General features: G+C 42.0%; 1 protein-coding gene across 1 annotated transcript in view; it reads right to left on the minus strand.

Annotated features, from left to right (window-relative positions):
* Positions 1-10,844: 10,844 nt before the first annotated feature.
* Ppp1r2 (protein phosphatase 1 regulatory inhibitor subunit 2) overlaps positions 10,845-14,985 on the minus strand; it is a 22,362-nt gene continuing 18,221 nt past the window's right edge. Inside the window, exon 6 of the mRNA XM_021185146.2 lies at positions 10,845-12,943. Coding sequence (XP_021040805.1) covers positions 12,897-12,943 — 47 coding nt within the window. The 3' untranslated portion in view covers positions 10,845-12,896. The remainder of the gene's footprint in view (positions 12,944-14,985) is intronic.

The raw sequence follows: 14,985 nt of genomic DNA on the forward strand, positions 1-14,985 counted from the left end.
CTAGCAGAAGAGGCATGGAGGAGACATAGTATTGGAAGGGTGGAAAGCTCAGAGAAGCTAGACAAGATTAGGGAAACCACCGTCCCCCTCCCCCCAAACCCCTGTCTCTATAGGCACATGCCGGAATGTGCATACGGAGGCATCTTTATTGACGGGCCATCTCGATGGGCTCTCGGGTGAGACTTTAAGAGGAACTGACAGTTTACCTGGGGTTGTAGGTGGTAGGGTTAAGGGAGGGCATCAGGCAGTTGCTCTGTAGCACGAGGACAGGGAGCCATTTTTCCCCGGGTCAGCATTGTTGCCTGGGAAAATTCAGGAGTTTTGTACACACTGTTAAACAGAAGAATGTGAACCCAAGACCTGCTTTTTCTCAGACTCCCTTTGGACACCTTGCTTTGACTGCTGAATTCCAAAATTAGGCCTGAGCTGTCTAGTTCTGCGCTCAAGTGTTCTGTGAGGCAGCACTGGAATCGCTGCTTGCTCTGAGCCTTGCCATCTACCGTCCAAAACTGAACAAAAGGGGGTGGTGATTTTGAATGTTTTTTTTTCTAAATAGCCTTTTTTTGACAACAGTAGACGTTTTAATTTGTATTGTAACTAAAATTAGAACGCAGAGACTTGGTAATAAGATGTGTGAACAAAGACCTCCAAAGTTTGAGGCTCTAACGCAGCACACACCAAAGCCTGTGTCTGAGAGTCCCTGGCCATCATACCATCTGCCTGGAGACTAATTAAAGGTTTAAAAATAGATGATCTCTGCAAGGCAAATAAAATGAAAATAATGGGAGGTGTTGATCTAAATCTCCTAAGCCCACGCCACAGAAAACAGCGCCATGTTTTGGGCACTCTATTAAGATGAGAGAGTAAGACAATGCCTCAATGAGAGAGAGATTCAGAAAGTAGTGCCTGCAAAGGGTGGGAGGGCCAGGTTACTGAGAGACACTTCCATAGGTCTTCTTTCAAATGGTTACTGCTGGTGATCAATATTTAAACACTATCTTATAACCACACACAAGAAATGAACCTCTTCCCAAGGCTATTCTAAAGTATAATTATAAATATACACCCCCACCCCCGCAGTCTACGCCGTTCCCGTCTTTGCCTTGAAACTGGATTTCTTGACAAGTTGCCTGCACATGCGATCTTCATGCCCACATCCTATGTGCTTCCTCTGTCCTGCAGTTTGGCTTTTTAACTCTTTTAATGCCAACAAAGTCCTTCTCAGCAAGGTCACAGATGGCCCGTGTCACCCTAAGTGTGCCAAGATCTTGTGGAAGAGCTCTTGTTATGACGATTAAGTTGTCTCACCTAATATTTAGGAGCGCCTCTGCATGTCTGAGCAATGTGCCCAATTTTCATCTTTCATTGGCCCAAGCACATCTTCTGGCTAAAAGTCCAACAACAGATCTTTTTTTAAAATCATTTTCAGTAATTGCAAAGTCAACCTGTTTTTACTCCTTCACTTTTACATGACAAATCCTGAAGGCAAATAAAAAGACTGAGGTAAAGTGTCCTTTATTTTTAAGTCAGCAAAGCCATGTATATTTATGATCCATGTGCACACGCACATCGAGGACACTGATAAAATCTCTTGGTAATTTCAAGCACACAAAATATTAAGGTTAGTCATGTTGTATACTAGATTTCCTGGATATATTCCTCCATCTAATTAAAATCTGTATGCAAGCCTGGCATGGTGGGATGCACCTGCCGTGCCAGCTACTCAGGAAGCTGAAGCTGTTCCAGGAAACCCTGGGACTCATAGGCAGAACCTGTTTTTAAAAGAGGGTGAGGTGGGAGGGGGCAAGGTGCTTTAGACGGTAAAGGTGACCAAGCTTAATGGCCGAAGTTCAATCCCTAAGAACACACACAATGTACAGAGAGAGTCAATGGGCATTGGTTGTCCTCTGACCTCCACACATGTGCTGGGGTGAACAAAACTTTAAAGGGGGGAAGGAGCAAGGTTGCCTTGTGTCCTCTGATACTTTCTAAGTTTCCACCCCAGTTCTTTGTAAGTACCATTCTAACTGCTCTCTGCTCCTCTTGACACTTTTACAGACATGGACCATTTGCTGGTGCTTGGCTCATTTCACTTAGCACACTTCAGGTTTGCTCATGGCCTTGCCCCCACCAGCCCCAGCACTGGAGACAGAACGCATGCCTGTTCCTTACTTTGCCACTGAACCACACTCCTGGCTCCAGATTTCCTTTTCTAACAGGCTGGATAGTGTCCCACTGTATATACGAACCACCTTTTCTTTATCCATTCTTCCGTTCACAGACACACAGGTTCATTCTGTATCTTGACTATCATGAAAGATGCTATAATGAACACCAGAGGGCAGGTTTTTCTTTTAAGTTTTAAATTTACATTTATTCATTTTTGTCTATGTACAGGCACACACCTCACTTGAACCTGTGGAGGTCAGAGGACACCGTGGGAGATTATTCATCTCCTATACACCAGGTGGGTCTTGGGTTCAAACTCAGGTTGTCAGGCCTGCCAGTGAGCTCCCTCATCTGCTGAGCCATCTCAATGTCAGGGGCATGGTTTCCTTCACCATACGGATTCCATTCCCTTTGGATATATAGTTAGAAGAGGCACCACTGAATTACACGGTAGTTCTGCCCTCTCATTTTGGAGGATGTTATTGTTTTCCATCATGTCTATGTTGATTTGCATTCCCATCAACAGCCTATTTATGGTCCCACATCACCACCTCCACTTGTGACATCCTGCCTTTATAGCTTCTGCAGCATCATTAATACGTGTAATGTCATGTTCAGGTCTTTGGGCAGAAGAGAAAGCCAATGTCTGAGGTAATAGTTCTCAAACTGAAGAAGAAAAGACAAACTAGACCAGGGGAATATATCTGGAAAAAAAACATCTGGAAAAACACCGTTACTTTAATATATAAAGAATTCTTGAAACCTAACAACAAGAAGATCTGATTTTAAAGACTGGTCAAAGACATGAAAACACACATCTCACTAATAATTCCTATGTGGATGATGATAAGCATAAAGATGCTGCAAAAAAATATTAACAAGATGGCCTATAGGATGTCATCAGGAAACTACCAACTAGGAAATATCACTAGGTAACCACAGAATAGTCAAATCCAGAACAATGTCAGCACCAGTACTGTCAAGGACCTGGGTCTTCTAACTCCCACACAAAGCTGGAGGGAAGATCCAGTCACTGCGTCCCTTGCCACTGATCCAAAGGGATTCAGAACTTACACCCCATATAACCCTGCACAGAGATGTGTATGAGCAGTTTTGCTCCGAAGCACCCAGACCTGGAAGCAGCTAAGATGCTATTAGTAGATAAATTAATAAACAGTGGTTCATCCAGCCAATAAAATATTCAGCAACAAAAAGAAGTCATCTACTAGACCATGACTATCAGAGGCGCCTCTGTGCACACTGCTAATAGACGAACATCCTTAGCACTGAGCATTGGACCAGCCCCTAGCATTGTTTGGAAAAGAGCTCTTTCTAGCTCTTGTGGTCAAAATGTATCAGTGGGAAAAAAATGTGATTTAAATAGACTTTAGGTCTACAGCAAGCATGAATAGAAAAAACAGAGAATCCCCATAGTCTCTATACCCACCCTCCAAAAATATAACAACTACCTCTGCCCACTGCTGACATCGTACACCAAAGTCTATAGTTTATATTCAGGCTCACTCGTGCTGTTCAGACACAAACCAACATGGATCTGCCCATGTGGAGTCGCACAGCAGGGTCCCAAGGTCCTTGAAATCCTGAGCATCACTAAATCACCCTCCCTGAGCCTCGGTGACCGTTCACCTTCTCCTGCTTGCACAGTTTTGCTTTTCCTAGAATGCCCTATTTGGGAGCATACAGTATTTAGAATTTTCCTTGAGCACCCATGTAAAAGCTGGGCAGCTATCATTCCAGTACTGTGGGGTGAGGAGACAAGTGGAACCCTGGAGCTCACTGGCCAGCCAGTGGAGCTAAATAGATAAGGCTCGGTGAGAAACCCCGTCTCAAAATATAAAACAGAACAAAACGACAACAACAACAACAAACATAAAAAATGAGAGCAACTGAGAGAGACATCTGACACACATTTCTGGTCTCCACATGTATGTGTATGTGTGTGCAGGTGCAGCTACAAACACGTGTGACACACACAAAGTCATACATATAACACACATACACACAATTTTAAAATGGTAAATGCTAAAGGCCTTCAAACAACAGGCAGGTTGAGTAAAATCCATGAGCATTAGATATGAATAACGGTCCTTCCCCCACATGTGAGGTCTGACAATTTCTAACAGCCAGAAATGAAGTCAGGAAACTGGGGGGGGGGGGGGGAAGTCTCTTGGCAGGAGAAAAACTATCCTCAAAGCCCACGGACAGAAACCAACGCCTATTTGCAGCACTTGTATCTGAAAAATACCTTCAGTGAGCTCTTGAGAGCAAGACTGCATCCCATATAGGAAATAAACTTTACCCAGGTAGAACTAACTGGAATGAGTCCATTTTTACTAAAGTAGGGCTGTCTGATGTAGTCCAGCCTGGCTTTGAACTTGTGAACCTCCTGTCTGCTTCTGAAGTATTAGTTTCAGGTATACACAACTACCCCCAGTGAATAATTCTCTACCCTGAATACGTAGAAGCACAGCGGTTCCATCACTGAGAGAGTAAGAGGACCAGGATCCTAGTCTTCTTTTCTGCCAATAACCAGCAGGATAATTTTGATTTTTACCTGAGCCTCCTTTGTAAAGATTACAAAATCCTTCCAAGTTGTGAACTTCAAACAACAAACGCGTGGTTGGAAGGGAAAGGTGAAGTGCACCGTGAACAAGGATCTATCACTCCATACTTACCCGGCCCACCTTTCCTGGGCTGATCCAGGTGAAGCCTTGAGTGTGAAGAACAGAGAGAGTAAATGGCTCAATCTTCGCCTTCGGAGACTTCCCACCTGGTGAGGAGGCCAGGCAACAACCAAGCAATAGGGCATGTTCCTCTCTCGGGAAGTTACATTAAAACCTCAGGACGAAAAGTGTTAGGAGCCAGAGAATATTTCAGGCAAGGGAACTTTAACGTTCCTAAAACAGGCAAGACTTGGGGTGAGGGTGGGGAAACTGCAGGCAAAAGCAGAAATCATTACTAAAGAGAAGAATGCAAGTCTTGATGGCATAGGAAGGATGGTAGTCTCTGAGCAATCTTACGTCTCCGCCAGTTCTGAAGGGCCTTAAGTAGGTTGACAACACACACCATGTGAACTAGAGCACTAGGAAGTGGGAAATCAAAAAGTTATCATGGGAATGGAAACAAGTATGGCGGCCTGAGCCCTCCACGACATCCCATGTGGCAGATGGGAGGAGAGACCTAGGGATTCGATGGTAGTGGCGTTAGTAAGGCTTACTCGCTTCATTTGCATGTCTGAGGAGATGATGAATCAAGGGCTCAGAATTAATGTAGTCCACGTTACTAACTCTGAGACAACGAAGGGAATTAAGAGTAATTTGAAAGAAAAAGCTCACTTGAGACAGGGTGGGAGCGGACATCTTATGGGGGAACTGACATCCTAGCATGTTGATAGCATGTTTGCCTTTGCTCACAGTGATTGTGTGTGTGTTCCCCTCTAAGAATCAGCCTTTTCACTGTTGTATACACGTCACCTAGCAAAATTCCTGGGCTCACACTTTGTACGCCAATAAACATTTAAAAGTGTTCTTGAAAATAAACTTCCTAGTTGGTCATGGTGACTCACGTTTATTATCTCAGGATGCTGAGGAAGGATGACAGTGAGTCGGAGGCCAGCCTGGGCTACATACACAGTAAGACTGCCTCAGAAACAAACAGAAAGGGGAACTGGTATAAAGACTCAGTAGCTAACGCGTATGTGACCAAATCTGCTCACCAGAGTTTGATCCCCAGGACCCTGGATAGAAAGGATAGAAGCAAATTGTTCTCCTGTCTTCATGCATGCTCTGGATGTCTCCTCCCCAAATACATGTAGCAAAAAGAAAAGACAAACTAAAATTCTTTCTCCTCAGAGCTTTATGCCCATGCCCCTATTCAAAACAAATTCTACCAACTCTAGTCTTGCTCCAAATTTGAAGTGTAGAATCAAAACGAGGCTGGAGAGATGGCTCAGTGGTTAGGAGCTTGTATTGCTCTTCTTACAGAGGACTCCAGTTCGGCTCCTTTTGGGTTGTTCCTAACGCCGCCAGTCTCCTCCTGTCTCAAGGCACACCTGCGCTCACGGGCACATACACGGACACACATACACATAACTAAAACAAAAAAATCTTTAAGTACAACTTTAGATTTAATTTACTCTGAAATTCAGTCACCGGTCATCCCCACCATCCCTGGCTACCTTTAGATTGAAGGCAGGGTGACAGTCGATTTATGACACTGGATTAAATACTTTGCAATTTGCCTTGAAATATGCAGACAAGAGTGGTACTTACTAGCTGTTCAGATCATAGAAAAATCAGTGTTAAGCCCGAGTGGGATTTCCATGCTGTATTCCTGACCAAGACCCTTTCCTAAGCTTCCTAGCCCTCGATAATCCAACGTAAAGATTAAAGAGACTGAGAAAATGTACTGTCAACAACCCCCTCAAAAAATGTGCCTTCACTGATGAAACTACCATTTTTTTGTGGTACTAACAAATGTCTTGCTATTTCTGATTTTTATGGTAGTTGACTTAAGATATCTTAATTTGGTTTTAAGGAAATCTGCAGGAAAATCTGTTAAGTAGCATTCTTGCTAATTATAAAATACCCATCTTGCTGAGATGTGGTGTCGCAGGCCTTTAAACCCAGCACTCAGAAGGCAGAGGCAGGGGGATCTCGATGAGTGAGGCCAGCGTGGTCTATACAGCAAGGTCCAGAGCAGCTGAGATTACATGAGACTCTATCTCAAAGGACAATGAATAAACCAACAGAAGGAAGCATCTCCCTCCAGCTGTCCTAGCAGGAAGCAAGCATCAGCTGGCTGGGAAGGGCGTGTGAACGCTCACACCGCCCTTGTTCTCCCGAGGAAACACTTCCTTCTTCCTCCCTTAGCGAAGCACAGAGAAGCTTGAAATCTTTAGAGAGGAGAAAGAGTCTTAAACCCATATTTCTCCATTTAGCTTGGCGTGGTGCACGACACCAGAAAAAGTGCTTAGCTTTCAACTGAGTGTCTCTTTCTGCAGGGAGATGAGAAGAAAATACACTCTGTGGAATTGCTTATGCACGGAATACTTGAGAGAGTATGAATAGCAACTATGCTTCCTCTCATGTGTGTTAGCTCTTTACTAGCAACATTTTCTGACTGAATCATTTTATTTAAATACTGCGAAGTTTTTGGTAATCTTTTTTTGTTTTTTGCTTAAAGTCAGGTCAAGTGATATACCAAAAAAAAAAAAAATTGTTTTTTGTTTTTTTTCCTGCCTGCACAATCTATTTCTAGTCAACGCAGTCTGTCATCAATCCAGAAAGAACTAAATAGGGGAGTGATAGTTTATAGAAGTTCGCTTCCAATTTCAGTCACTCCCATTACTAACATCTGAAATGCTTGGCAGACTCACACTGACAGTAAGGTTGGGCAGCTGTGATAAAATCATGACTAAACAGTTGCCAACTCCACCTTCACTTACCTAGCCTCATCATTACCTCCCCCAATAATGCCTCAAAAAAGAAACCTAGATGAGTCAAATACAAATTTCAAATATAGGAGCTGAAAGTCAAAGTAGCCAGGCTTAGGAGCACCAGCTGTGGGCACTGGCTGTGTTATGCGTCCCCAGAGTAAATAGCATTTATGCCATCAGCCGATTGGTTATGCAAGAGTTGATCAGTATGGGCAGGTATGGGTAGGGCATTTTGGAAAACCTTGGAGCAATAGTCACTCAGCATTGAACTGCAATGGCTTATAAACACCCAGTGACCACCCCTCCTGCCTAGAAACTCATTTTACAGTTTCTTGCCTAAGTTCTAGAAAATTAATCTTACACTTGGCAAATTACACATAAGCCAACTTTTCCTCTCAAGTTCACATTCATCTATAAAGTCTAGTCCAGCCCAGTCCCTTCTTTGGGATGTTACCTGATAAGACAAGGTTGGGTGGCTTTTGTAAAATGAATTTGAAAAGTGCTACGTTAATTACATTTTGAACAAATTCCTTTAATCAAGATTTATATTTGGTGGGTATATGCCTTTATTCTAGTACTCAGGTAGATCTCTTGAGTTTGAGGCCAACTTGGTCTACAGAGTTCCAAGACAGAGAAATCCTGTCTCAAAAAAAAAAAAACAAAACAAAACCAAAAAACCCCCCAAAAAACAACAAAACAAAAACTTGAGTTTGTTTGAGGTAGGATCTTTGCACGAACCCTGGCTGGCTTTGAAATTCTGCCTTGGCTTCCCAAGTACAAGCACCACAGCTAGGTAACACCATGAATGCGTGGTCTTATGGAGCCTCTGTGCTTGCTTTCTTCTTTGGTTCTAGGTATTGAACTCAGGGCTTTAAACAGGAGTCCAACCATTACACTGTATCCCCAGCCCTTACACTATGGTAATAGAGAATTTCCCTAGCAGGTAGAGGAGAAAGTACTTAGCATGTGCAAAGCTTACTTGCTCAAGGAAATCCTTCTCATGGGACATTCTGTGGGATGAAAATTTGATGGGACACACTGGCAATTGATGGGTTTGGCTACATGTTGTTTTGAATGTTTATTTTATATATATGGATATTTTATCTGCAAACCATGTATGCCTGCTAGGAGAGTGTTAAAAGCTCCTGGGATTGGAACTGTAGATGGCTGTGAGCCATCATGTGGGTGCTGGGAATTGAACCTGGCTCCTCTGAAAAAACAGTAAGTGCTTGCTTGCCCTTAAGCTCTGAGCCATCTCTCCATCCCACATGTTGGGTTTTGTAAACCAGCTTGGTACCTGACTTTACAATACTGATCCTATGAAGAAAAAACAAAACAAAACAAAGCAAAGCAAAGCAAAACAAAAACAACAAAACAAAAACAACAAAACAAAACAAAACCCTGGTTCACTGGCCAGGAAACCCTACTGTGAGACAGATCCAGGTCAGTAATTTGGGTGGCCCCTGAGCAGTGACACAGCCTACCCCTGGTCTCTTCATGTACCCATGCCCAAGAGAATGAGCATCTGGACCCCTCAGAACACATACACCCACCCAAACCAAACTAAAACCTCAAAACGACTTGAGCAACATTCCTCCTTATGCATCCATGACCTACAGTTAGCTGTAGGGTACAAGTGCTAGAAACACGCGGTCTGTATCTAAAACTGGATCACAGACTAGAAATTCTGGTTAGCTCTGTAGCTGAAACCTGCCATTTTGCAGGCACAAAGTATCTGAAACTGAAGAGCTTTAATGAGAACATTTTCCTTACCTGCAAAGGGTAGAATGCCTGCTTTCTATAGTTTTGAGAATTAGAAGGGGCCTAATACAATGCTGGGCCACAGTAAACAGGATATCAAAAATAAAAAAAAATGGTAGTTATCACGTCACCCTTTTTTCTTCATGAGATATAGATCACTGGGTCACCCAGGTTAGTCTTGAACTTGTGATCCTCCAGCTCAACCTTCTAAGTAGTTGAATTACAGATAAATACCACACACCCAGCTTCTGGTATCAGTTACAACACTGCCCAAGAGCTACCCTGGTATCTACAACACTTGGTTTATGGAATATGGTGACAGCTAATTAAAAAGAAAACAAAATTTAGACAGGCAGTGGGGGCACATGTCTTTAATCTCAATACTTAGGATCTCTGAGTTCTAGAAACATTGTTTTGAAAAATGAGAAAGAGAGAGAGAGAGGGGGGCCGATTTCAGATTATATACATGATACTATGCTTAGTGCATGCCAACAAAGGGGAAATATTTAAAAATGGAAGTTTAAGGGGAAATAGCATTTTACTCTACCCTTCAACTTAAAAAGTTGCTCTTACATTATCATTCCATTTACACTAAGGTGGTCCATGCTTTAAATTATTATCCCTACTGATTTTGTGATGGGTTAATGAGTAAACGGAAGTGATATAATAGTGTTAAGCAGGGGATGTAATTTAAAAGTTGATAGTAAGAATTCATCTACTGTGGCTAAAACAGACCAGTAATAGATAACTATCTCCAAAGGGGGGGAAATTTAAGAAACATTTACAAAAGTGCACATCCACTAACCACTCATCACACCCCCACACACACCCCAGCAGGCAGACTTCATGCCATGGAGTACATGTAGAGTTGGTCCCCCTCCCACCATGTTTCTGGAGAACAAACCTTTTGACCCACTAGAGCCATTTTACAGGCTTAGCACCCCCTCCATGATTAAGATTTTAAAAGCCCATCTTGTTTTCAGCAGTCTGGTACAAGGTCAATTAGAACTAACAATCTGATGAAGTATTTTATGCTCTGTCTTCATGCTCTTGGGAGTCCACAGAAGGATGCTGTTTCCTCTTCAATTACTCTCAAGCCTACTTTCTGAGACAGGGTCTCACTGATTCAGCAAGGTTGGCTGGCCAGCACGTTCCAGGGATCTAGCAGTCTCTACCTCTCTAATTACAGACATGTATGACCATATGTGGCTTTCTGGGTACTGGGAATCCACACTCAGGCCCTCATGTTTGCATAGCAAGCACTCAACTGAGAGAGCCATTTTCCCAATGCCCTGGAGGAAATACTTTCTATTTAGCTGCATTTGTCTACCTAAAATCCTACGGACATGCTATTAGGCCTAGAACATCCCTCTGAAGTAAATATCAACTTTGTGAAACCAAAAGTCTTACTTGAGATTTTAAGTTTTAGGAACGAACTTAAAGAAAACACGAAGAATCAGATGTTTAAGTCTTACTTTTTTTCCACTGTAAAATAGGCCACTTCTACATATATAAAGAGTAGGTGGAACTTTCCAAGTATACAATCAGAGGAGGGGCTGGAGGGATGGCTCAGCAAGTGAGAACTCTGGCTGCTCTTCCAGAGGACCTGGGTTCAACTCCTATTACCCAAAGGGGAGATCACAACTGTCTGTAACTCTAGCTCCAGGGCATGTGATGGTCACCTTCCTTTAGTTTTGCACGGGTTTTGCATATGAGCAGTGAACAGACACACACTGTAGGCAAACCCCCATACACACACAATGATAAAAACAATTTGAAAAGAACACAAAATGAGAAAACTAAAAGCAGAGATCTGGGTACATGAACATATCCACATACATAAATATACAGTCAATTTCCACATCCCACAAACAGGCTTAATTTACACAGATGAGGTATACATTGCTTAGTGTGTACATCAGCGGTTCACTGGCTAAAACGTTTGGTTAGAATACTGCACTAACATTCAAAGCTACTCTGGTAAAGTCCCATAAAAAAGAAAGACATTCAAAATAAGCACATTCTTCTAACAGCAAAGACTCTTCCTACTTTTTTATTTTGACATCATGATAGTTCCAGAAATTTAAAGTGGAAGATAGCTGTTCAATAAAAGCCATTTCATATATATAATATACAGAAATTATTTTAAAAGTCTGTCATATAACAGATTCATTTGGTGCTACCAAAAACTTACGATACAAATAAACAACTACAAAGGGAACCGTCACTAAACTAAGACACACAGGAACTAGGCTTCATTTCAGGGACCCACATAACCTCTATCATGTTAGAGGAGCCCTGTCCATTTGCCACAGCGTGCATTGTCGTAGTCCCGTTTTTAAAGCAGACGCCCCAGAATCTTTAAGTTTAAAACTGTTCAGGTATAATTCTGTCTGCACACTCAAGAACAATCGTATTCTGATTACATACAATGCTCTCATCGTGCAAAAATGCCTTAGTTAACTGTTTTCTAAGGTCTAATGTCAAATGAACTAATATCAGGCATTTAATGACCAAGCTGTCAATCAGAGGAGGACAGCGATCAAGCTGCTAAGCAGTCCTTCCTGCCACAGTATGGCTACTACTAGATCTGTTTCCTTCATGTATTAGAACTAGCAGGTGCCAAAGTGAGAAGTCACTACTGCAGCAGATGACAGAATATGCAAGAAGAGTTCCTCACGTCCAATAGCCTTTGCCATCCTACAATACAATATTACAACTGCATGTGTATCAGCAGCAGGAGCAGGAAATCAGAGCAGGTTAAGACAGGTATATAAATAAAGGGAAATGAAGATAGCACATGGTATTTAAAACTTTGCCTGAAGTTTGCATAGAGCACGAAGACAAGCAGAGCAGGTATCAGTGCAACTTTAACCTGGACATTTATTTGTGTGGAGGTGGGAATGGGGGAAACCAGTTTGGATAAAAAGATTTTATTCCTTTCGAGCACAAAGAAAATCAACAGGAATTTTAAAGGTCATTGATCAGAAAATGAACAATATTAGAAACCTTTTCAATTAGCCAAAACAAGGTAAAGATAGAAGTTAAATTCTTTCAGCCTAAATATTTATCCATCTATATATCCCACTTTGTGAATAGGCTTTTGATTAAAAGAAGAAATAACATCAAACTACCCCCAAACATTTTATAAGAGGTACCACCATCTAGAAGTGACAAAAATAAATTAGTTTCCCCCATGATATTATTTAATCTCTAAAGCATAAAAAGCTATATAATATCTTATACAAATTAACCAGTGTTTTTACAAAAGTAAAGCAGTTTTGGACTACTAACAGTACACTGTACTTGTGGTGAAATATGAGGCACAAGAATATATGTATTAATTAGGCATTTTCCATCTACTCAGTCTCTATGGTCTTAATTCTTGGCAATATATAACTGGTGTGTATTTTGGTACATGAGTCACAAGTTGTAGAGAACAAGAAGCAGTGTAGTATAGTAACAAGGTTTGTATTTGACAACAACTGCATTGCTGAACATGTTTCTTTTACGAACTTTGTGATTTGTGTTGCAGATGGTCACTTGTAGTAGATCCTGCAAAGATAAAAGGGAGAGAAAAAAAATCAGTATACTTTGCTGTTCTGGTTTGAATATGAAATGTCCACAGGCTTGTGTGCTGAGAGCTTGATTGTACTTGAGAGGCACTAGAAACTTTAGGTGGTGGAGCTGTCCCGGTGGCTATGCTGTGCCCTGGCCCTCCATGGTCACCATGATGCACTCTGCCTCACTACAGACCCACAGTGACAAAGCTGAGCACACGGGGACTGAAACCTCAGACATGTGAGGCCCCCTGCCCCAATCCTCGTCCTGGGTAGTTTCCTCAGGTATTTATCATAGCAAAAACAACAAAAATACCCCCAAAATATGATCAACTCTGAAATGAACTGCCTAAATTTAAAAACTCTTAACCTGGTATGGGTAACATGCAAATATAAAATAATAAACCATTAAGGTATGTTGCTGATGTAGGCTAAATTAGACTAATTTCAAAGAATCTAGAAATACTATTAAATATTCTAAAAGTAGGAATATCTTGTGCAGACAGGGCAAATGGGCCCTTGTGAGTAATCATAAGAGAAAAGTTAAGTGCTCTGGCTCCAGCTATCTGACACTAAACAAATTCACTTTACCTGATAACCGTAAAATACTAACTTCAGAGTCTAAACACCTCTCCATTTATGGAAACAGAAATAAACAGAGGGATGGAGCAAAAAGAAGGAAGCAGAGGGGAAAGAGGAAGGGCAGGAGAGATTAAGGAAAGTAGTAAGTTTTACAGAACATGGAAGCTTTGAAGGTTGGTTAAGAAGTAAAAATCCAAAGAGCAGAAGATAAGAAACCTGTCTAACCCTTACTGTCCAGTTCCCATCCTTATGCACAGTTTTGATGCCATGAAAGTTATACTCTTATGATAGGGTATTTTAATTTCTACTTCATAAGACTTGGAAACTGAGCTAATACAAATATTATACTCTACGGACCTGGGAAAGCACATCTATATATACCGTCTATGGACAAAAACTCCGTTGTGTTTTCAGGAGCTATTAGGCACAGATTAGTGCAGCCTTGGACCTCATTTCAGAGGCTTCTTTACACAGCAGAGACTGCTTAATACGGAGACTCACAACTGGTCAGTGTGCAGAGTGCATGCTCAGAGATGCTCAGCCTTGAATGGGGCATGTGTCTCCATCCCTCAAGGCTCAGGGAACATGGAGGAAGACTGGCAAGAAGCAGAAGCTGGGGAAGACTGCTGTGACACAGTGTCTTCTGGACATGACAGGGCCATTATACTCAGGAATCAAGCAGAGCTGTTTTCTGCATGAGATCAACCCAGTCAAAATTCCAGTTCGGATGGAAGAGAGGAATCACAAGATTCCCCAACTTCTGGCAGAGGAGTAACTGACAGCTCATGGCTGCTGGGGGAGAGTCGGTTTTCTTCAGAGATGTGGGATCTGTTATGTTGCCCATGCTCCAGTCGAACTCAACTCTATGGCATCAGCCTCTCATTTGTATAAATTCAGAACATAGGGACAGGGATTTTTGGTGCGGTAAGATGACATAGGAGGCAGGGAAGCATTATGGAGTGTATGGAGTGACTGACAGGGCCAATTGCAAAGCTCTACTCATCAATGGCAGGGCAGGGGCAAGGCCAAACAGGACTTGCTGAGTCACCTCAATACGGAAGTGACTGAGACCAGTCTCAAAACTCAAGACAGGCTCAAGTTTTTCCTCAAGGCCCAAGCCAGGATCAGAATGGAGCCCAATATCTCCCCCTTTAGTTTTTGCACACACAGGCAGCAGTAACTGGGTTCAGTGGGTTAAGAGAACATTATGATGGAAGGAGAAGTGGTTAGAAGTGGTCTGAGAAGAGTTAGAGGGAAGACTTGAGGAGTGGGTATGACCAAAATACATGCAAAAGTCTCAAATAACAAATTAGAAATGTTTTTCTGAAAAAAAAAAAAAAAAAAAAAAAGCTATTAAAAAAAGGTGTGTGTGTGTGATTTTTTTCCTTTACTCTTTATCCTTATGTTGAGTAAGAAACCTTCGCAGTACATGAGGAATGTTCCTAACTTGTCACC

This window comes from Mus caroli, chromosome 16 (assembly GCF_900094665.2).
Source record: "Mus caroli chromosome 16, CAROLI_EIJ_v1.1, whole genome shotgun sequence".
Classification (NCBI taxonomy): domain Eukaryota; kingdom Metazoa; phylum Chordata; class Mammalia; order Rodentia; family Muridae; genus Mus; species Mus caroli.